Raw genomic sequence first — 23,558 nt, forward strand, 5'->3', positions numbered from 1 at the left:
TTTTATATTTAATTTATCTGTGTCCATCATATTTTAGATATTCTACACTCAAAGTTAGGTCAAATGGTACATTATAGTATATTTTATATGAAATTCATCTGAGTTTATCATATTTTAGATATTCTACACTCAAAGTTAGGTCAAATGGTACATTATGGTATATTTTATATGAAATTCATCTGAGTTTATCATATTTTAGGTATTCTATATCCAAAGTTAGATTAGATGGTGCATTATAATGCATTTTATATTTACTTCGTCTTATCATATTTTATATATTACATATGCAATAATAATAATAATAATAAGAAGAAGAAAAAGGATAATATCTTCTCCAACAATTTCCATTTCATCCAACAATAAATTCGCATTCAGCCTATTTGCAACAAACGAAACGATCTAACAATAATATATGTTCGCAATAAATTAATTCTTTCAAATTCGATACCATCGAATCTTTATATAACAATTTGTTTAAAAATATCGAAAGACACGTGGTCATGTCCTATTTATTTCTAAAATTACTATGACATACTTAATCTATTGCGTACGAACCATGAACACGTTTAACTGGTTGCGTCGCCAATAAATTATAATTTTGTGAATTGAGAAACACTGTTAAATGCACTCATTTCTATTTGGATTGCTTTCAGATGACCATCGCTATTTAATTAGAGCCTAGTTATGATATTGCATTCGTATCGAAGATTAATAGAAAGATCCATATAACTTTCAGAAAAGGGAACAGAAAAACCGTTATTACAGTTTGCCGTGCACTTTTATCGCATTCCTGCGGCTGTCCTGCTTCCATCGGCAAAATTGCATCACTTTTTTTTTATCGATCCGATGACTTAACCCTTTCACCGTGGATTTAACACTATCGAGCTTCCCTTTCCAATTAATCGGCCACGGTCGATGTCTTAAAACAGAAATTATGCCCCTTTCGCGACTGAATCTATGATAATTAAAATTATGTTCTCTTCGCAAAAGATTATAAAATTCATATTTAAGGATCTATGATAATGTTCGATCGCTGGAACAATTCATTTAAATACACGCCGAAATATAATGCTACAACTTCGTGCAAAAAAATCATACAACAATGGAACTTGGCTCATTTTAAAGTCCGAAGTGTCTATTTTCGGAAACCGTCTGTCAATTTCTTTAAAAAAATTTATTTGCAACACAGTGGATGGGAAACCACGTTCCAGACTTTACACGAAATTTCTAATCTTCGAAACATAGACGATATTCAAAATACTGTGACTTCGTGAATAAAAATCGTAGAACAACGAAGCTAAACACATTTTGAAGCTTGAAATCTCTGCTTTTTCGGTGTGTAATTCATTTTCGTCGAAAAAATTGTTCGAAGTCACAGCACGCGGGAAGCTGTAACAATTTATATCAAAGTCGTTTATGGAATTTTGGAATTAGAAGTAAGCAAATAGTAAAAAACAGTAAATTCTCCCTAATTGACCCTCAGTTTGTACACAAAAATAGACAACTTGGGAAGAGGAGACACGATTATTCGAGCCTTGCGGCTCGTTTTTATAGTTGTTGATAATTGGTAACTATAAAAACGAGCCGCAAGGCTCGAATAGTCGTGTCTCCTCTTCCCAAATTATCCATTTTTGTACGCAATCTGAGCACGAATTAAGCAGAAATTACCGTAATTGCATTGCGCAAGTTCCATGGGAGCGCGGTTGTTTTTCGGAAATTTTTCGCTCGCACCAACACAATTCTGCAACGACCTTAATACGGTGACTTCTGGATAATTAGTTTCTTGCGAGAATAAGTTGTTTTGCCGGTTAGAAAATTTTGCGAGGCCGCGTAATCGCGTTTTGATTGCAAATGCATTTTATCGTAAGTCTCTCGGGAGCGTATCAATGTTTTCAAACACGATTTGTACGAGAAATGGTAACTTTCTTTGGATTTTATTATAGTAAAACAACATTGGATCCGCCATGGTAACGGGAAGTCGAAGATTATGTTCGTTGGAAGTTTGACCCGTTGCTCTTATTATTTTCGTTGCCGCGGTGAAAGAAGTTAGCGTTATCCAGTACAATGATCCATACACGTCGATTCCACGTGTAATCATCGTTAATCAGCTTACGGCAGCGTGAGAGCGGCCGGAGTTCGAAAGTTCTACAATAAATTCTCCCTAATTGGCGCACAGATTCTGCACAAAAATGGACAATTTGAGGAGAGGCGATGCGATTATCGATTATTATACGATTTATTAATTAAAACGAGCCGCAAGGCTTGAATAATCGTACCTCCTTTTCTCAAATTGTCTATTCTAACAATCTGAGCGTCAATTAGGGAGAATTTGCTGTATGCAGTAGATTAAAATCTATTAAAATCTATTAAATCTAATTCTTAGATTCCATAAACGACTCGTTTCTGCTTTGATGTAAATTGTTACAACTTCCCGCGTACTGTGTCTTCGAACAATTTTTTCGACAAAAACGAATCATACAAAAAAAAGGTAAAGACTCAGACTTTAAAATGAGTTTAGTTTCGTTGTTCTACGATTTTTATTCAAGAAGTTACAGTATTTTGAATATCGTCGATGTTTCGAAGATTAGAAATTTCGTGTAAAGTCTGGAACGTGGTTTCCCATCCACTGTGTTGCAAATAAATTTTGTTAAATAAATTGACGGACGGCTTTCGAAAATAGACACTTCGGACTTTAAAATGAGTTTAGTTTCATTGTTCTACGATTTTTATTCACAAACTCACAGTATTTTGAATGTCGTCGATGTTTCGAAGGTTAGAAATTTCGTGTAAAGTCTGGAACGAGGTTTTCCGTCCACCGTTTCGCAAATAAATTTTGTTAAAGAAATCCACGGACGGCCTCCGAGAGTAGACACTTCGGGCTTTAAAATGAGCTGAGTTCCATGATCGCATAATTTTTTTGCACGAAGTTATAACTGTTTGAATATCAACAATTTTTTCGGAGAAATTTGAAACTCCAACAAAACTAGAATCCATCCAGCGTGTCGCGGATAAATTTTGTTAAAGAAACCGACGTACGGTCGCCGAAAGTAGGCACTTCGAGCTTTAAAACGAGCCAAGTTCCATTGTTGTATGATTCTTTTGCACAAAGTTATAGCTGTTTGAATATCAACAATATTTTCGAAAATTTGAAACTTCGACGAAAGTAGTAGACGGCTCGTTTTTATAATTATAGATTGTCGACGACTATAAAAACGAGATACAAGGCTCGAATAATCGTGTCTTTTCTTCTCAAATTGTTTATTTTTGTAGGAATATAATTTTTGCAGGAAATCAATTATCCAGAATTTACCCCGAATTGAGATATAATTTACTGTTAGCGTTATTATAGGTCGTTGCAAAATTGTGTGAGATTTGTCTTGGAATACACGGTCATGGAAATTTTGTGCTATCCGCGAAACAATAAATTTTTCCAAAGAAAGCGATCCTTTAGAGCGATTTCTCGTACGGGAAAATATGATTCGCCGCCGTGATCACGTCGATGGATCGAGTTGTCGAAGAATTGTTGCTGAGAAAGTGAGAAGCCTAACGAAAAATCGACAATCGAAGAAAAGAACAAAACAGATCGACGAACATTATGATCGGCCAGCAGGAGAAGGGTATAACGCGCATCTCCTGGTTGCGAAACCGAAAGTCTTCTCCACTTCCTGCGAGGAAGTCTCGTCCTCCAACAGAGAAAGGGAACCTCGAAAACCAATTTGACCTAAATCATTTTTTTTCGTGGCTACGCTACACACGACTTTCCATTCTTTTTTTCTTTCTTTTTCTTTTGATGCCGCTGTACACCTACGCACGCCATCGCGGCGGGACCTTCGAATCGATGATCAACAGCTGATTGCGTAGATCATTTCTATTATCTAATGTGCTTGTTATCTTGCGAAAATCTAAGGCGCCGATAAATATCATAAATTACAATTATATATATTTATAATATATTTACAATATTTCTTATATAATATTTATATTTATAATATTTCTTATATAATATTTATATTTATAATATTTTTTATATAATATTTATATTTATAATATTTCTTATAGAATATTTATATTTATAATATTTCTTATAGAATATTTATATTTATAATATTTCTTATATAATATTTATATTTATAATATTTCTTATATAATATTTATATTTTTATAATATTTCTTATATAATATTTCTTATATAATATTTATATTTATAATATTTATTATATATAATATTATATTATATTATATTATATTATATTATATTATATTATATTATATTATATTATATTATATTATATTATAATTATATATATTTATAATTTATATTCTTTTCATATTCTACAAACAAATACCCCGTTAATATTATAAGAAATAAACCGTCATTTTTCGTCTTCGTAATGTTTATGATTTTCTGACAATATATTTGACGATAAATAGATCTGGTTGTTAATATTATTGTAAATTGATGGGCATTTTATGTATTTGTAATGTTTATGAATTTTTGAGGATCAATTGTGTTAGAAAATTTGTAGACAATTGGATCTGATCGTTAATATTCTAATAAATTGGCAGCCATTTTGCGGCTCTGTGGCGTTTACGAATTTGTTAGCTTATTTAGAGTCTGTTATACACCAATGTTAATTGATAAATTAATAAAATGTAAATGAAACGCATGTTTGTTGAGTTATAACGTTTATAGGTTAATTAACACTATTTTTATATCAATTTTCATCGAAAAGAGTGCACATGTACAGATGTAAACAATTAAAAAAACTGTGCAAAATATTTCGAATAACATTTTCTACATTGCATAATTGAAAAAGTCATCGAAAATCGATAATAACACGTTGAAACAGTAACAACTTGAAGAATTAGATTATCTTTCTAAATTTACATTAAAATAGTGCGTAAATTTCTCCGGAAAAAAACGCAATTTCCTAAACGGAAAAATCCTCTGAGACAAAGCAGCGTCACTTTCCACCGCCATTTTGGTAATTACAAATTTATCTTCGCTCATAATACTGTCTAGGCTGTTCACAACCAGTCACAACGAGTTATTCTAATAGATTTTGGATTTCGTTTTCTAAGACTTTCTCTTTCTCTGAGCTATTTTTCTGTACATTCGGTTTTGCATGTGTTTCCACACGTTTCAAATATATACTTCCATTTTGATTGTTGTGCTTGGAAACGTGATCTGGGAACAACCATTTTCTCCGACGAGGAACAATTTACTTGTTATTTTCAACACTTTCCTTCTGCATCGCTGATGCAATGCATAATTGAAATATTTATTATTACACTGCATATTCTATACGTTTATAACGTATGATTACGAATGATTACAGATGAGATATAACAACGTATGATTATTATAACGAACGCCTTTATTATAGAGCAAATAAAAGACATAGTAGCAAAAATGTCTATTACACTTAAGGATACCGTTAAATTGTCTGCAATCTTTTAAATTTTTTGTACGAGATATACAATCTACCTGCTGTAATTTTTATAAGAATTTTGCAATATTATTAGCTACTAAGTTATGCAACTCCAACAATTTGTGTTATATTATTCGCAGCAACGTACTAAAATTGTCATGAGGAGAAACTTTGCATGTACGGATTTGCAGGTAATTTCTTTTTGCAGTCAATAAAGAAAATTTGTATTTTGCACACAGATCTATATTCTGTCTACAATAATTTTTATCAAAATTCTAGAATATATCCAACTAAAATTCATTTTAAAGTTCACTTTAGACGATCACACTTCTTCCTCAACCAATCAGGTCATCGATTTTCCATAAGATTTTGTTTACAATTTTCAAAATCGAAATTCTATAATCGTCTGCTCTTTAAACAAAAAATTAAAATTTAATGACCAACCAAATTTTCTATCACAACCCCTGGAAAGTTTTCTACCACAATTTCCAACCAAAACGTTTACAAATCGAAATTCCGTAATCGTCTGTATTCCTTAAAAATGTTAAAATGGAGCGACGGGTATCCTCGTCATATAAACAATTATAGTACAAAAACTTGCAAAAAACAATTCGCGACGAAAATGTTTGAAACTCGAAATTCTGCGATCGTGTGCTTTTTAAGAGAATACTGCAATTAGGCAACAAACATCGTCGCAACTTGGAACAGTAAATTATTCTTAATTCGCGATCGTATGATAATCGGTAATCGAAGGAGAATTTACTGTAGTTTATTAAATTTACGTATATAAATTAATTAAAATAAAAATAAATGAAAATGAATTAAAATAGAAATAAATTGAAATTAATTAAAATAAAAATAAAAATTAATTAATTAAAATTAGGTACACAAATCACGTCTGTTAAATCTACGATCTTCGCACAAAATAAAAATTGTCCGCACCACGTGCAAGACGTAGGAGCCAACCGCAAGCTTCCAAGTTTTCTTTTTCCTCCAACAATTTCAACGCGTTCGAAACAATGCATCGCCATTCTTAGCGTCCAACAATCTTTCCTTAAATAACACCCACACATTTTCGCCGCACGAACGCATAAAATCCTCGATCCAATAACATCTTCAAAAAGTCTCATGCATCATTCCCAGCTATCAGATAAATTCCCCGGCACATTCCTCGGTTCCGTTTCAAAATCGAATTTCAATAAATAAAATACCAGCGTCATCGAGGCTTGCGCAACAAACGGGTGTCAATTATCGACGATTCTCCAAAAAAAAAAGAAAAAAGAAAGAAAAGGAAGGAGAAAAAAGCCACTCGCTGCTACCGTCCGCCGCGTTCAGCGATGCTGGGGGCATCATCCTCGCATTTTCTCCGGTGCGTGCGGCGCAAGGTCCCATGTCGGTCATTACGCAAACGCGTAAATTCGTGGACTCCGTTCCGCGAACGCGCGGGCATTAGAGGCCGTTTAGAAAGTTGCGCGTTTGCCAAAAACGCGCGTGCCGCGCGGCCTCCGCTTCCGGTCCCCCTGGCCGGCGACATCCCCCCGGCGGTGGTCCAACCCGTCAAGGACGTTGTTGGCAGAGGGCGGCCGTGTTTCCACACGGGCTGTTTTTCTCTTCCGCGGATTTTCCCGGCGTGGAGGACCGCTGCGGCGGTCGGGGAAGACGCGGAGAAGGAAGAAAGAAAGAGAGAAAGAAAGAAAGCACGTTGTGCCGGGGCCAGGAACGGCTCTCGTCGAGGAATCGGTGACAGCGGGCCCGGGAGAAAGAGGGAAAGAGAGAAAGAGATTCGCGACGGAGTCTCATCAGCATAGGTGATGGGTCGAGATGCGAGTGGGGCCAGGGCTGGTATAAAAGGGGCACCGTGGCATCCACGGAGCATCAGTCCTCACAATCCAAGGAACAGCAGCAACCATGAGGGCATTCATGGTGAGTCGTACACACCTACGTTCTCCAACCGCTCTGTGCTCTCCCGCCCCTCTCCCCACCCGTCTGTCACCTGTCTGTCTCGGTGATCGGGTCGCTTCCGCTTCAACCCTGTGACCTCTCCTCCGTTCGAGTTCCCTCCAGCCGGTTTCTTCTCTTCCTTCTTTCTCCTCGACCTGGCTGTCACGTCGTGCGCCACAGTGGGGGATATCGGTTCGGAAACTGGGGAGGAAGCAGATCAGACAGGATTTTCTATCATTTTCTCTTCACTTTCTATGTTTCGCCGGGATTCGAGGATGCTAGGCGCTCTTAGACCTTAGCAGCATTTATTTATTTGTTCACTCGTTTACTCGTTTATCTGTTTGTTTATTTCTTTGTTTGTTCATCAGTTTATTCGATTGATTTATTCACTTAATCCTTGGCTTTCGGCTTTGGATGACTTCCGACTTATTATATTATTATTATTATTATTATTATTAGTTATGACACCTTCGTTTCATAGCTAAAATCTGTTTACTGAATTACTTATTTACTTCAAAGATAATAAGAAGAACAAAATATGATTATCAATGGGAATTATCAAGGTCTGATTGTGCTTAACCCTCTCGTGCAAATTTTTAGTAATAACTTATTAAGTAGAGATGTTATCTTGTCCTTTAAAATTGGAATACAATTTTAATTTCTTTTGTCATCGATATTTAAGCATTGCAGTAAGTTTAAGCACGCAATAAGCATCAATTTTCTTTCCCTTTTGAGAAATTATTGCAATCGAAAAATTTCTAATCGCAGTAACTGCGAGAAGAAAATGGTATGTCGAGGAGTGAAACTTTACCCTTTGGTTTTTAGAGCCTAGCGTAAAAAGTACGCCAGAGAATAGAAGCATAATTTTGAGTTATTTCCATTTTATTCTTCGCGTTCTTAAGGATTTATTAGACTTCACTGTTGCGCGCATTCAAAAGAGAGGCAATTCTGCAGATATGGGGAGGGAGAAGCATAGAGAACATACTAGAACAAACTATAGCGTTCTAGAGAGAGAGAACGTATAAATATACTATTCTATTATTTTCCTTCCATTGTTCCTTTTCTCGAAGGTTTTATTGGTTTTGGTGGGAACTGTGAACCTACCCTACTAGTTTAAACAGTTGGGGGCGTGAGGGTGATTCCAAAAATATCGAAGATGTATGCTAGAGAGCACAAAATCATACACTTGTATTAATTTCCTTTCTTTTATTTCGTTTCTTAAGAATTTGATTGGCTTTTATCGTTGAGTACGCCAAGGGGTAATTCGTAAAATATCGAGGAAAAATTCTATTTTTTATTATTCCTTTGTTGTTACTTCTCTCGTTGATTTTGTAATTTTAGAGGGATCTAGGGATTTAGTCTGATGGATTACACCGTTGATTTGATTACTATTTCCGTTTTTTTTTACTCAATCTTCATTCGTTTCGTTGCTCTTAAAAGTTACCAAGGTTTTTTTCCAGAGGATTTTACTGTCGGATACACAATGAATTGACAACGATTTAAAGTCAATATATAGAGAAAATAATTTATATATTTTTTATAATTTATAATATATTTTTATGATATATTTTTATAATTTTTTATAATTTATATATTTTTCTCTGTACATAGAGAAAATAATTACATTATTATTTCCCTCTGGTTACTCAACTTTTATTATATTGTCGTATTTTTTATTATTCCTTCTTTTGAGAAGTCCTATCGATTTCGGGGTGTTTCGCAATTGTTTATTTAAAAATTGCTTTATTTAAACTACAGACAATTTTCTCCGGGAAACAATTAAGCGAATTTCCGAATCAAGCAAACATTCGAATAAAAAAGATAGTCAAGATCAATTCTCGTCGTTATTATAAAAGTGCGCTTGGTAGAGATTTAACGTCGATTCTCGCAAAAATGAGGAAGGAGCGGGAACCAAAAATGTATTTTCCAAAATGTACTTTCCGAAACGGCGCGGCGTCGTAACGGGGGCAGCGCTCGGTCGGGAATCTGGACGATCCGTTTCGAACGGTTTGAAAGAGCGAAAAGGAACGAGAACTCGGCGAAGAGATCGCGCGATAATCGTGTCTCCGTGTGAAAGTGCACCGTGAGACCCGGAGGAAACGAAAGAGAAAAAAGGAACACGGCGGGAGGCAGAGACGCGCGAACGACGAGAACTTCTCGCAGGGAATAGAAAGGGAGACGATGCGGGAGAAAGTGGTGAGAGAGGGGGAGGAGGCGCGGACCGATGACGACCCAGAAGACGACACAGATGCAATTTCTGCGCTCGATCGTCGCATCGTCATCGACGATTACGAAAGACCGATCGAAAACCCGGAAAACTTTCCCGCTGCCCACGATCTCGTCGCTTTCCTCTGATCGGACGCTCTCTGTTCGTTTTTCATTCCTTCGCGGTCAGATTCGATTCGCCGTCTCGTGCCAGCCGATCTTGCCTCTCATTGGTCAACGTTTTTCGTTAATAACTCGTAAACGAAGCCGCGGATTGCATTTTCGCTGAGTAAAAAGTTACTCCAAATCAGCTCAGGAATCACCCCTTTCCCGGGGTTTACATAATTATTGGACGTGACATATGAAATCTGATATATGGGACACCCTGTATATGCGAAATTGAATTTTCAGATATAAGCAAGATCGATAATGTGAAAATTATTTTGTAACGTGGCACAACGATTTTTAATGGGGCCTTAGAGCCGTCACTCGAGTGCAACCGGTTAATACTAAATTTCATCGACTTAAACGAAGTCACACTATTTTTCTATAACGCTATAAAACCACTTAATTCTCCCCTTTTTATATCTACGCCATATCACTGTCTCTTTGATTTTCGTCCCGGTCTTCGAACCTGCCAGTTTTCCATCCAAAAAATCGCATATTAACGAAGCAGCCATTGAATCGAAACAAAAGGCAATCGGAAGAAGAATTCTTCATCTACGAGCCGACCCATCATTTTCCGCGACAATCTTTTTTCCCGTAACATTTCCCTCGATCGGAATCTCGGAGTGCCCGTCGCTCGAACCTCGTCGACCGGAGCTCGCCTAAATCGGCGCCGCATGAAACTGCCTCGAGCAAGCGGAACCGCCTTTATCAGACCCAAAAGAGGATGCCCGGAGCTACAAATAGAGCCCTCGAACGGCCCTTTATCTCATCTCGTTCCGTAGATACAGCTTGCCACCCCCGATCCTAAAACTGATCCCCTTCGCACCGGCCTTTTTGGCGCGGCTTAAAATCCTAAAATCCCCGGGTTGAATCTCAAGATGGGGGGCTGGAGAGTCTACAGGTGTCTAGAACAGTCCTGTTTGTTTGCTTGAAGATCGTGGTGCTCGCCGCATCGGCGATGGCGCGACCGGAAGCCGGCTACTCGTACTCCCAGCCCAGCTCTAGCTACGGCGCACCTAGCGGGGGTGGATCCACCGGAATCGGCGGTGGATTGGGCGGAGGTTTCGGCGGCGGATTTGGCGGTGGCCTCGGAGGAGGCGGCGGACTTGGAGGAGGCGGCGGAGGCGGCGGCGGATTCGGCGGCGGATTCGGCGGCGGTCTTGGCGGCGGTCTTGGCGGCGGTCTTGGCGGCGGTCTCGGCGGCGGCGGCGGCGGCGGTGGCGGATTCGGTGGCGGATTCGGCGGCGGCGGCGGCGGTGGCGGCGGATTCGGAGGCGGCTCTCTGATCCAGAAGCACATCTACGTCCACGTGCCGCCACCAGAGGCCCCCGAGGACAGGCCCAGCAGACCGATCGCTCCTCCGGCGCCGGCCCAGAAGCACTACAAGATCATCTTCATCAAGGCGCCGACGCCGCCAACGCCGACCGCACCGATCATCCCGGCGCTGCCGCAACAGGATGAACAGAAGACCTTGATCTACGTGTTGGTCAAGAAACCGGAAGAGGCGCCCGAGATCAACCTGCCGACCATCGCGCCCACGCAGCCCAGCAAGCCCGAGGTCTACTTCATCAAATACAAGACACAGGTACGTGATTGTTCTCTTGTCGTTTCGGGGGCGAGAGACCTCGGAGTCTTTGGAGCGTTTTTGAGGATCTCAGAGCGTTTCGAGTCTTCAGGGATTTTAGGGGATGATTCATGTATTAGATTCTGCGGTAAGTCCGTTCGCGATTGTTCCGATGAATTTTGAGAAACGTTTTCACGGGGCTATTTCTATGCGACTTAGCTTAAATCAAAGCTGAAAGTGTCTGCTTTAAGACAGGGTTGATTAGACTGAAATTGTATAATACGTAAGTCCGTTCGCGTCGATGCGACTTATTACACAACCGAATGAAATCAGTAAAATTGAAGAACAAGAGAGTGGGTGGATGATTTGTCTTCCGGGAGATTCGAGACTGAATTCTTTTAGTAAATGCGATGGATTCCGGGTTGAGAGAAGACACACTGTAAGTGCTAAGACTTCATACAAGGATTAGATAATGTTAAAACTAATTCGAATCAATCCGATTTGGACGACACTTTATGTGGTCAGTGTTTATTGCAGATCCTGGAAATTTTAATTTCATTTTCAATTTTTAAGCTTTCTGGAGTAGCAAAGTTCTAAATTGGCATAGTTGAAGGCATCGCTGAATAAAATTAAAAATCCATAATTAAGTCCGTAAATTCGATTGTTAATTAAATTGTGAGTATAGTTCTGCAAAGTTTAAAACTTAATTCGACTGCGGACTTTTATACAGAATAAAAATTGTCTTCGTCAGTTTCTAGACATAGAAATCGTCCTTCCTTTAATCATTTCAATAGACTGAAAATAATACATTGACATTTTAACATTCTTTTATTGTTTTTACCATTTTCAATCGCATTTACTCAATCAGTCTAGTAGAAACAAAAGTTCGTTAAATATTAACTTCAACTGCCACCAGTTTCAACAAACAGAAAAACCAAACCGGATTAACAACAACTGAAATTAGTTTCAATATAATAGAGAACACTAAAAATATTAACTTCATCTGCCATTATTTTCAACAAATAGAAAACACCAAGAACATTAACGCCAACTGCCGTTAGTTTCAACAAATAAATTGCTCAAAGCAGATTGTCTTCAACAAACAGAAAGCCCCAACCACATTAACTTCAACCGTCCCAAATTTACAACAAAAAGAAAAAACAGAAAACCCTAAGCAGATTTATTACAACTGACTCCAATTCCAACGATCAGAAAAAAAGAACAGTCTTCGTCGCATAACGATCTCCCATTGTAGACGAGTCTGCAACCCTAACCCAGACCTAACCGCATCCCAATTTTCCAAATTGCAGAAGGAGGTCACCGGCGGAGGCGGCGGCGGCGGTGGCGGCGGAATCGGCGGCGGAATCGGCGGCGGAATCGGCGGAGGAATCGGCGGAGGAATCGGCGGAGGAATCGGCGGAGGAATTGGCGGAGGAATCGGAGGAGGAATCGGTGGAGGAATCGGCGGCGGTTTGGACGGCCACGGAGGCGGCGGCGGCGGAATCGGCGGTGGAATCGGCGGCGGAATCGGTGGCGGCAGCGGCCCAAGCGGGCCCAGCTCGAGCTACGGGGCGCCCGGCGGCGGCGGCTCGGGGCCCTACTAGTCAGCCAATCTGTCCCCGCAGATCATCCTCCTCCACCCGCAATCGGCCTAACTCCCACGCTCCGCGACACGCACGCATTCACGACTTCGGCCACGGCTCCGGAACCGGCTCCGAGCCTGGCTCAACGGCGATCCTTTCGGACGCGGCACACTGTGATCCCACGTGGACGACCGTGGTGACGAGCAGGGGGATCGAGGGCTCGCTCGATCATAGATCGACCACTACGGATCGGCCGGTTCTTCGAAAGACCGCCGACACACCGAGACCTCGCCTGCTCGCGATTCTGATTACGACTTACGCGAGAACGACCACGATCACCAGCGCGATGATGACCGTGATGATTACCACGACGATGACCACGATCATGATGATTATGATGATTATGATGATAACGATGATGATGATGATGATAACGACGACGATGATGATGATGATGATGACGATGATGATGATGTTGATGACGACGACAACGATGATGACCCGAACGATGGTTATTAGAAGCGAGACGACGACGACGACTAGGTTTACAAGTTTTTTATACGTTACTTTTTGCAAGAAAACGGTGGCGAAATAAAGCTTTTTTTATGTATTTTTACATAAAATCGACAGACGCATTCTTTTTATTTATCCCCCAGATCCTGGGCGGGGCGGGGCTGATTTTATGTATTGAATTTGCGACAGAGCCGAGTAGGTTCTTCCGAAGAATTTTAGGATAACTGTGGGGTAGTTTTGGCATCTGTTCCTCGGTGAGGATTATTCTGCATACGGGTCTAGTGTTAATAGCTTCTGATGCACAATTAGGATTACTACGACTGGAAAACAGTTGTGGATGATAGATTACTGTTAGATGAATTCGATTGAAATGGGTATTCTCACATTTATATCCTAGGACGAGGAAGAAGGTGATGATGGTGGGTCAATTTTAACCCAAAGGAATCGCCTAGCTGCTTAGGTCTTGGAGATTGTGTCCATCTGGTTGCAATCTGATGAAAAGATGGAGGCTATTATTGATATTAGTTAGATAGAATATTTTAGGAAATTAATGAAATTAATGAAATTAAAGATTGACGAATATAGAAAAATAGAGAATGACCATGGAATGGTAGAAGTGATTTTATAATGAAAGTGGTACAAGTAATTACATAATGAAATAGTAGAAGTGGTTTTATAATGGAACTGTAGAAGTGGTTTTATAATAGAACAGTAGAAGTAGTTTTATAATGGAACAGTACAAGTGGTTTTATAATGGAACAGTACAAGTAATTACATAATGAAATAGTAGAAGTGGTTTTATAATGGAACAGTAGAAGTAATTCTATATTGGCATAATATAAGTCATTTTATAGTTGATGTGATTTCATAAAGGAACAAAATAAGTTATTACATAATGAAATAGTAGAAGTGGTTTTGTAATGGAACAGTACAAGTAATTGTATAATTAAATAATAAAAGTGGTTTTATAATGGAACAGTAGAAGTGATTTTATAATGAAACAGTAGTAGTGTTTTTATAATGAAACAGTAGAAGTGGTTTAGTTAAGTTATTCTGAAGTGTTTGAAACAATATGGCAGCTGTAACAAGGGAGAAAAAGTAACATCAATTCTGTTTCAAGAAATGCATCTATTGACAATATAAAAATAAAAATAATTTAGCCTATGCGTTGTAAATGAATTTGTCAATGAATTTGACAATATTTTATAAAACTTATTGCAAACAATTTCACCATAAGATCATTGATAGTACCACTAACTTCTTTAAACTCATATTTCTACTCACCACAACAATATTTACATAAACTTATCAGATATAATTACCAGACACAACAATCTCGCAGACATTCTGTTAGAAATGAAATATCCAAAGTTTCAATCATTTATCAAGACTCGCTCTTTCATAATCACTTTGGGGGGGACTCTGACAAATTAATAGTCGATAGCTATCCATTCGAGTCAGTCTCAGAACTGGTCTTCGCATTAATAACGATTCTATCGCTAACGACAGTCTCCAAGAAGCAGTTATTTTCTCGTCGTCAAGACCAATTATTTTCTCTCGTGTTTCGTCCGACAATGAACAGGTAGACGTTATATCGTTAAGTATACATCAATCAGCTTCCGATTTCTACTCTTTGCGCATCTTCTCGCGTGTTTTGCCGGGAGAAAGTTTGACTTGCGATGTGCGACTCCGTTCGATGATACTTCCTGATAGAAACGACGCTTCTTAAATAATTATTTTCTCCGGTTTAATGCAAAACTACGATTTTTCTTCTCCTCGATATCTCTTCCTTTTTAATTGGTCAACGATAATTTTCTTGTACTACAATGTTCTCTTATTTTGTAGAAAATTGCAATAATTTCGCTTGTACAAAACTCTAAACAGAGATCTTCCAAAACATTAGCTTTATGCAACAGTTGCGTTCCCTATTATATCGTTTCTACAGCGTTCAGAATTTCCTTGTGTATCAATGCTCCGCAACAATTGGCGGAAAATTGTAATCCGTTCGCCAATTTAAAATCTTAAACATATCTTTTTCGGAGCATTAGCTCGGTCGTTCAATTAACTAAATTTTACATTCACCGCGATATTGTTTCTACAGTTTTCAGAATTTCTCCATGCAATAATATTCCATCACTTAGCAGAAAATTGTAATCCGTTCGCCAATTTAGAATCTTAAACATATCTTTTTCGGAGCATTAGCTCGGTCGTCCAATTAACTAAATTTTACATTCACCGCGTTATTGTTTCTACATTTTTTAGAATTTCTCCATGCAATAATATTCCATCACTTAGCAGAAAATTGTAGTCCGTTCGCCAATTTAGAATCTTAAACATATCTTTTCCGGAGCATTAGCTCGGTCGTTCAATTAACTAAATTTTACATTCACCGCGTTATTGTTTCTACAGTTTTCAGAATTTCTCCATGCAATAATATTCCGTCACTTAGCAGAAAATTGTAATCCGTTCGCCAATTTAGAATCTTAAACATATCTTTTTCAGAGCATTAGCTCGGTCGTTCAATTAACTTTTTACACTCGCCGCGATATTGTAATCGTTCGTTAAATTGCAATCGTTCGCCAATTTCGTATCCTAAATACATCTTTTCCGGAACATTAGTTCGACCGTTCGATCAACTAAATTTTACATTCACCACGATATTGTTTCTACGATGTTCAGAATTGCCTTATGCAACAATGTTCCTTCACTTCGCGTAAAGTACCAATGCGTCTCGTCGATAAGAAATTCTAGACTGATTATTTCCGAAACATTAACTCCGTGGACGGTGAAAATGCAATTTCTCCGGGGGGACGCGCGCATTGTTGCAAAACGAGAGACGTGAAGCCTAGCGAGCAATTAGCATGTCCATCAGATACGACCGCATCTTGTTGCAATATTTTAATGAGTCCGCCACCGTTACACGTGTTTCGCGAATAGAAAGGAAAATCGAGGCGCGGAGTTCAGTTTATAGTATCGTTAAATTCCGCTCGCGGTGAGATAGACCGGGGTAAAACGTCGTATTGTGCAACCCTGCGGCTAAGGAAACGGCGGTGTGTCCCGGCGCGATGGGATCCTGTGGGAATCCCCATATAGCTTGGTCCATCGTCCGCGTGAACCTGTCACCGTTGCGTTACACGCGCCGCGCGTAGATACCAATCAGCCGCATTCAATGTTTCTTTATTACCGCTATAACGCAGCCGCGTTCGCTGTACTCGCGGATGGGAGACGCCGGTGCTGTGGAAATCGCTTTAATTTCACGCGTTTCCGTAGCGAATCCTCCGATTCTCCTGTAACAACGTAAAAATTAAATGGTTTTCTTTTCATTCTCTTACACAGAACTAAAAGTTACATTGTTCTAGAAATTTCGGGGACGTGAAGAGTAACATTTAGACCGCGCGAAAAAATAATTTCAGTCGAATTTTTGTTACCTCTCATTAAATAATGATCCAGTCTTGTACTCGTCTTCGACGACATGGTCGGAGGACAGCGCAGCATCTGTGACAGTCACCAGAAAGCAACGAATCAAAAATTTTAGACTTAGATAATTTAATGTTAATTGACTTAGATGATTTAAGCTGGGTCGGACCTATTTTAAATAAACAACGTGACAAACTAAATAAATTCTATCGTTTGTAAAAGCAAATTTTGTTTTTTTGGTATACAATTTCAGCTCAAAAGCGTTGTTTAAAAGTATTGTAATTGGAAAACAATATATTATTTTAGGTTCAATCCCCGGAGAAAGTTGTAACGAAAAAAGTGGGCTTTGTTCCAAGTCGATTAGTCGGTTAGTTTCACAGTTACAGTAAAGTCTCCCTAATTGTGGCGCTCTGCTTGTACACAAAAGTGGACAATTTGAGGAATATATAATTTATAGTCGTTGACAATCGGTAACTATAAAAACGAGCCGCAAGCCTCGAATCCTGTTTCCAAATTTTCCATTTTTGTGTAAAATCTGAGCATCGATTAGGAAGAATTTACTATATACCGCGTGCCAATTTAAAAAACAGAATATCGAGAAAAACGCGTTTAAAATTTTCGGTAGCATTTTTCAAAGTATCCAGTTTAAAATTCGCTGTAAAAATTGAGTCCAATGTTCCAGGACCGTACAGTCAAAAATTACGACTAAAAAATTTACGGAGCACATTTAATAACCTTGACACGTACTACTGATTTATGGAAAATCAATTTATGAATAATTTTAAACATCTCTAAGAGCATATCGATGATATTAAATAACATAAAGCCAGCTCGCAGTTTTACGAATTATCACCGGGCATACTTTCTCCTCCATAAACAATATGGGACGTATTAATTACGATCCTCTCTGATCGTCCATTTTGCCGGACGAAGAACGACGAGCCCAACTGCTTCGCCGGCAACTTTCTTGTCGGACGGTAGCGGCAACGGTACTTCGGGACGAAAGCTAAGTCAATAAACATTCGTTGGAAACGATCGTTAGCCTTAATGGTCTTCGTTGAGCTCACGTGACAATTTGTCTTATAATAACTCATCGATCTATTATAATAAAATCACGGTCGTCGAAGACAGAGGCGATTATCTCGCGTGTTATCACTTCGCGACTGCTGCAAAGGCGGGAAGGGTGATAGTGATTACTAGACTGCGGATGTTTATGCAAAATAAAAATTGTCTGCATCGATTGCAAGATGTAAGAGCCGTGCACAAGTTGTTTTCTTTCTTCGATAATTTCAAAAGGTCCAAATTAATACATCAAGATTCTTAGTTACTTTGAATCTTCTCACTGATTGAAATTAATACTACTAATACTAATATTGAAATTAAATTCTGACATAAATCCATAAACATCCGCGGTCTAGTGATAATTACAGTGCGATTGACTTTTACACAACCAGCCGAAAAGGAGAAGGAAACGGAAGCAATTAAACAGAAGCAAAAAAGAGCGGACCGACGTGAACCAAAATGGCGGCCGGTGGGACGCGGAGACGTGAGTGATAACCGCGGAAAAGATCGATCGTCCGTGTAAGAGGAAGGCGTCGATTTCCGCGTCGTCTTCGGGAAAGGCGTCGTGACGCAAGCCCGAGGAACTTTCACTATTCTTAAACAGCCACTATTCAAGATGAGGACGACTGTCAAATGATCTCTCTTTCTCTCTCGCTTTCTCGCCTTCTTCGCCTTCTTCGCCTTCTGTCGCCAAGCCACCTCTCTTCAAGAACGTCCCCGAGGTCGAGAGCTTCTTCAGCCTTCAGGATTTACTTTCATGAAAACAAGAGTCACCAATTACTCTTGCTAGCAAACCAGCTGGCGTTCCGCGTACCGTTTAGCCATGTTTACGAATCGGAAAAACGAACGCTGATTTCCCCTGAAGAGGTTCCATCCGGTGTCGGAGTTCGTTGTGCTGTTTTAAAATTAACAGGATCGAGATTCGCCGAGAGACGTCCTAAGAAAATGGTAACTGTGGACATCGTATCTGAAACAAACACGTCAAATTCAGAAAAAGGGTATTTGAATGAAGTAGTGGGAAGATGTTTTCTCGTACAATTTAGTCCTAAATGTTGATCATTGAGAATTTAGTGAACAGCGATCACATATCGGACGACGCAGAGCCATTTGGCCACTTGTTCGCTAATTGTCAAAGGCTCGTTGACGATTTTCAATCGGATGGGAAACATTCTTAGCAAAATGATGGACACCGCATCTGAAATAAAGACATCGTTTCAACAAAAATGATTCCCCATAAAATAGACTACGGATTTTTTGGATTTATATTAAAAATGGGTCGATGAAATTTATATAATATTTATATTATGTTTATATTATATATTATAATATATATAATATATTATATATTATATATACATTATAATATTATTTATATTATATTATATTATATTATGATATTTATATAATATTCAACGAATTTAAGGACGCCTATGTATTATTTCCAGCTCGTTGGAATTATTAAAGAAAAAGAGAAATTTTCGTTTCACCGATCTTCGTTGTAATTGACGAAGATAAGTTTCATTTCGCATGAAGATTCGTTCTTAAACTTAGATAATTTAATCTGAGATCGGACCTATTTAAAAAAAAATTATTTGGCAAACTAAACAAATTCCAGCGCGTTTGCGAAAACAAATTTTGTTTTTTGGTATACAATTACAGCTCAAAAGCGTTGTTCAAAAGTATTGTAATTGGAAAACAAGAGGTTCAATCCCCGGAGAAAGTTGTAACGAAAAAAAGTGGGCTTTGTTCCAAGTCGATTAGTCAATTAGTTTCAGAGTTACAGTAAATTCTTTCTAATTAACGCTCAGATTGTGCACAAAAATGGACAATATTGGAAAAGAAGATACGATTATTCGAGAAAAATTGCAAGAAAAATGACAAGAAAATAAACGATTTTAATACGCCTGCTTCTAATGGATCTAACTTTGACCACTTCGTTATTGACATTCAAAGTAACAATAATTGATCTTGATTTTTTATTTAACGCTTTTATGTCAATAACGACGCAACAAACATTAGCGAGACCGTTAAGAGTGATTACGTGAGTTTCAATAGGCATAATAATGATTAGAAATTACTAGAAAGCAATCGTCTACTAGTTTACTGTTTACTTACTAGTTTCATGACTTGCTAATCCTATATGATTGAACAAAAATCGAGCATTTGAAGAGTCATTCGCAGAAAATGATAGCACGTAATCATTGGAGATTCACTAAAGAACAATATCTTAGGGGAAGAATGCTTTTGAAGGAGAATGTTAACCCCTTGCCGTACCATTATCTACGCAGTTGCAATGATTAGAATTTTTGTTATTGCAATAATTTCTTAAAAGTAGACGACAATATATCGTGTCCAAACATTTACTCGAATGATTGAATACGGTCGATGAGAAAACGGAATTTGATTCCGACTTGAAAGAACGGAGCAACATTTATACTTGTCAGGTTATTGCTACAAGTCTTTATCGCGAGACGTACTCGTCAAAGTACGGCAAGGGGTTAATCGCAGCGGCGAACCAGCTGACGGGAGGACCTGACGAAAGCGTAATACGCGTTGTTAAATAGCCGTAACGTCTTCCTGGACAGGTGGGCAGAAAAAGAGGCCGATGAGTCAAGGGTAAACCGTCGGCGAAGGTTCACCGACCCCGTCGCCGGCTGGAAAGCAAAATGCCGGAGGTGGGGGCCGCGGTGGTGACCGAAATTCGTTCCGATTTTTCGAAGGAGGTCGTCGAATGACCTTTCGAGCGTCGCATCATACCCTTAATCCTACGGCGGTCGTTGCAGGAAGCCGAAAAATCGCTCCGCGTGAAAGTTGCCTCCTGGCAGACGTTCTCTTCGCTTCTCTGCCTTTCATTCTCTCTCTTTCTCTCTCTCTCTCTCTTTCTCTCACTCTCTCACGTCTCTCCCTCTCGTTCCCTCCCGGCTGTTAGTTTTCCAGGGTTTCTCAGGTAAGATTTCTTACGAGAGCATCTTCTCAGCTGCGTAAGAACGTGAGAGAGAGCTCGCTTTCGTTTCCTCCTTCTTCCTTTCCCGACGCTAACTCATTCCGCTTTCCCCACGATTCATGCTCGCCGAACGAATCATCCTTGGCCTCTTCCCTTTTCTCTCTCTCTCTCTCTCTCTCTCTCGCTCTCCTCCTCCTCCTCCTTCTCGTCCATTGATCCTATCGGCGATTTCGTTTTCTTTGTTCCTGCGGGTCCCTTCCACCCGATGCGTTGAAGGCTCCCGATCGAACGCCATTTTCGGTACCCACGACTTTCTGATACCCTTTGGAACAGGATTAGCGGCTTCGTGAAACTGGTAGAAAGAGCAATCTGTCAGTTGGACGTGGCATAACTGATCCGCATATGATACATGAATCGAAACTCTATCTTACCTGTCAAATTTCTCCATTTTATTGCGAACGTGTACAATTTTCTAACATCGCCTTTGCTCGTTCAAGTTGAAATGGTCCCAAAGGTCTCCAATATTCTGGAACACACATTTTATAGAATAATATATAATAAATAATAATATATAATATATAATAAATAAACTATAATAATAGAATATAATAATATAATATCTAGCTCTATTTCGGTAAGAATATATTTTCTAAAGTGGCAGCCATTAATCGAAATTATAAAAGGGTCCTAAAAATCTGAACAAGTACTGGAATACGAATTTTGTCGAATATGGTTCGTTCCGCAGGGGTATTGCAAGAGTTCTCCTGGATAGTTTCGTCCCGAATAGCATGGAAATGGCGTCGGTTGCTAGTCGGACGTGAGCAATGCGTGACCCAGCCAGTCTCGACGCGAGAATGAATGCAACAGATGAGGTCGCGGAATGTGCAGGTCCCGGTGGCAGCAATCACAGCGGTCTAGAATTTTCCTCGATGTCCTCGTTCCGACGATTTTGCGAAATTTCGCGCGTGGTAGGGGGCGAGACGTACCGGAGGAACCGCGGACGATCTAATCCGTGGGTTCCCCTTTTCAGCAAACCGTGAATTTCAAGTCGGCAGGCACCATTTATAATCTTATAAGTGACCAGACCGTGTCACCTCGCTGGAAATTACTGATCTCGTCGATTGCGTAACTGCCGGCCATTTTAATATTGAAGATATAGCTCTAGCTCCGATATTATCTGAAATATAATATCAGTTTAAAAAAAAAACAGTACTTATAGTCAAAACGTGATATAAAATTTTACCTTGTTAAAAATGATTGAATTCGTCGGCCATTTTGGTACCAAAAACAAGCTTTTTTTATCTTCAATATTATTTTAAACATAATAATATTAATTCTAAAAGCATTGCTTACATTCAAAAAGTGAAATCAAATCTTACTTTATTAAACAAAAAATTATTGATTTTGTCGATTACATATCTTTTAGTCATTTTAGTATTAAAAACATGCGTTTTCGTCTACGATATTATTTTAAACTTAATAATATTAATTTCAAAAAGAGTACTTAATTTTGCAACTGAAGATTTCTTTATGTATATATAAGTTGCAAAATTAAGTACTCTTTTTGAAATTAATATTATATATTATATATATATAATATTATATAATATTATATATTAATATTATAATTATGTTTAGAATATGAGGATTTGCAAAAATGGCGCACGGATAATGAAGGAAGAGAGATATCCATCGCGGGTTTATTAAACAATGAGGAAGTGCAATAAGAATTTGTAAATTGCATCGTCTCGATGTTTCACGATTTGAGAGTCTCTTGCGAAAAATCAATCGGTACAATGTACGGGGAAAACGAGGATCGACCGGAAGTGATAGATCCACGATCCACGGCGCCGATCAGCCCGAGCGCAATTAAACGTTATTCCACGTAGATGCTGACTAAGAAAAAGGAAAGTAGTGAAACGCAATTGGTATTTTGCTATTATGCAGCTTATCGGCTTGTTCTCGAGAACGTTTATTGGCCTTTTGACCTTAGCTTTCACTCGATTAGGTCCTTTTCTTCCTTGTTTCACTGACCGAGCTCACCTACGGTGTCCAGCTTAGGCGAACTCTCGCGTGCACGATCATTCTTATCGATCTACAACGTTAACATTACTCCTATTCTCGTTATTATTGCGCAACGGGCCACGATTGCGCGAGATGCCAATTACCGTCGACTTCATGATTTATTCGACTGCTGTTTTCTTTCTTTTTCATGCAAATCCGTTGTTAACGCTTGAATAATTTTCTTCCAAGTGATAGTACCGACAAACATTGTTCGACTATGTTCATTGAAATAACTGATTTGTTTACAGATAACATTGCTGTCGCTAATGAATTTAATGTCATTTAAAATTATCCCATGATTAAATGGGATAAAGTTGGGATAATTAATCCTAACATTAAATTTATCCCATGATTCTAGTAGGAGCGCCAAATCATTGCCGGCAATCTCAAGCTTTAACTAATTTGTTATGAAGCAGCTAGACTTAATCTACAGCGTTAACTAATTTCATTGTAAACCGGTTACATGTAGCCTATGGTATGCAGCTGAAAATTTTTGTAAACCAGCTAGATAAGTATTGATCTAGCTCAGTTGCTAATCGACAAATGAAACTTTTATCTTAAGTAAAAATGATAATTATACAACACGAGAATTTTAATATCTTGTGCTGGTAATTATACTTCTTTGCAATCAGTAATTTGCTTTTCGAGTGTGTACTGTTCTCATG

At 38.7% G+C, this 23,558-nt stretch overlaps 2 protein-coding genes across 3 annotated transcripts; one reads left to right on the forward strand and one right to left on the reverse strand.

The window, feature by feature from the left end:
- The first annotated feature begins 7,253 nt into the window (after positions 1-7,253).
- TwdlT (TweedleT) lies at positions 7,254-13,522 on the forward strand. Its single transcript, XM_033474071.2, has 3 exons — positions 7,254-7,355; positions 10,681-11,331; positions 12,621-13,522. Exons 1-3 carry the CDS (start codon positions 7,341-7,343, stop codon positions 12,912-12,914), a joined length of 960 nt encoding a protein of 319 aa, XP_033329962.1. The 5' UTR covers positions 7,254-7,340; the 3' UTR covers positions 12,915-13,522.
- Positions 13,523-14,514: 992 nt separating this feature from the next.
- LOC117222402 (uncharacterized) lies at positions 14,515-21,798 on the reverse strand. 2 transcript variants are annotated; one of them, XM_076522210.1, is made up of 7 exons: positions 21,537-21,798; positions 21,261-21,355; positions 20,643-21,198; positions 18,922-19,080; positions 17,686-18,852; positions 16,835-16,901; positions 14,515-16,693 (listed from the first exon to the last, which is right to left on the reverse strand). In XM_076522210.1, exons 5-7 carry the CDS (start codon positions 17,915-17,917, stop codon positions 16,573-16,575), a joined length of 420 nt encoding a protein of 139 aa, XP_076378325.1. In that variant the 5' UTR covers positions 17,918-18,852; positions 18,922-19,080; positions 20,643-21,198; positions 21,261-21,355; positions 21,537-21,798; the 3' UTR covers positions 14,515-16,572. The 2 variants fall into 2 exon arrangements, with proteins under 2 accessions (XP_076378325.1, XP_076378324.1); XM_076522209.1 differs by having other exon boundaries at positions 20,643-21,181; positions 21,537-21,797.
- Between the last annotated feature and the right edge of the window lie 1,760 nt (positions 21,799-23,558).

This window comes from Megalopta genalis, chromosome 5 (assembly GCF_051020955.1).
Source record: "Megalopta genalis isolate 19385.01 chromosome 5, iyMegGena1_principal, whole genome shotgun sequence".
Classification (NCBI taxonomy): Eukaryota; Metazoa; Arthropoda; class Insecta; order Hymenoptera; family Halictidae; genus Megalopta; species Megalopta genalis.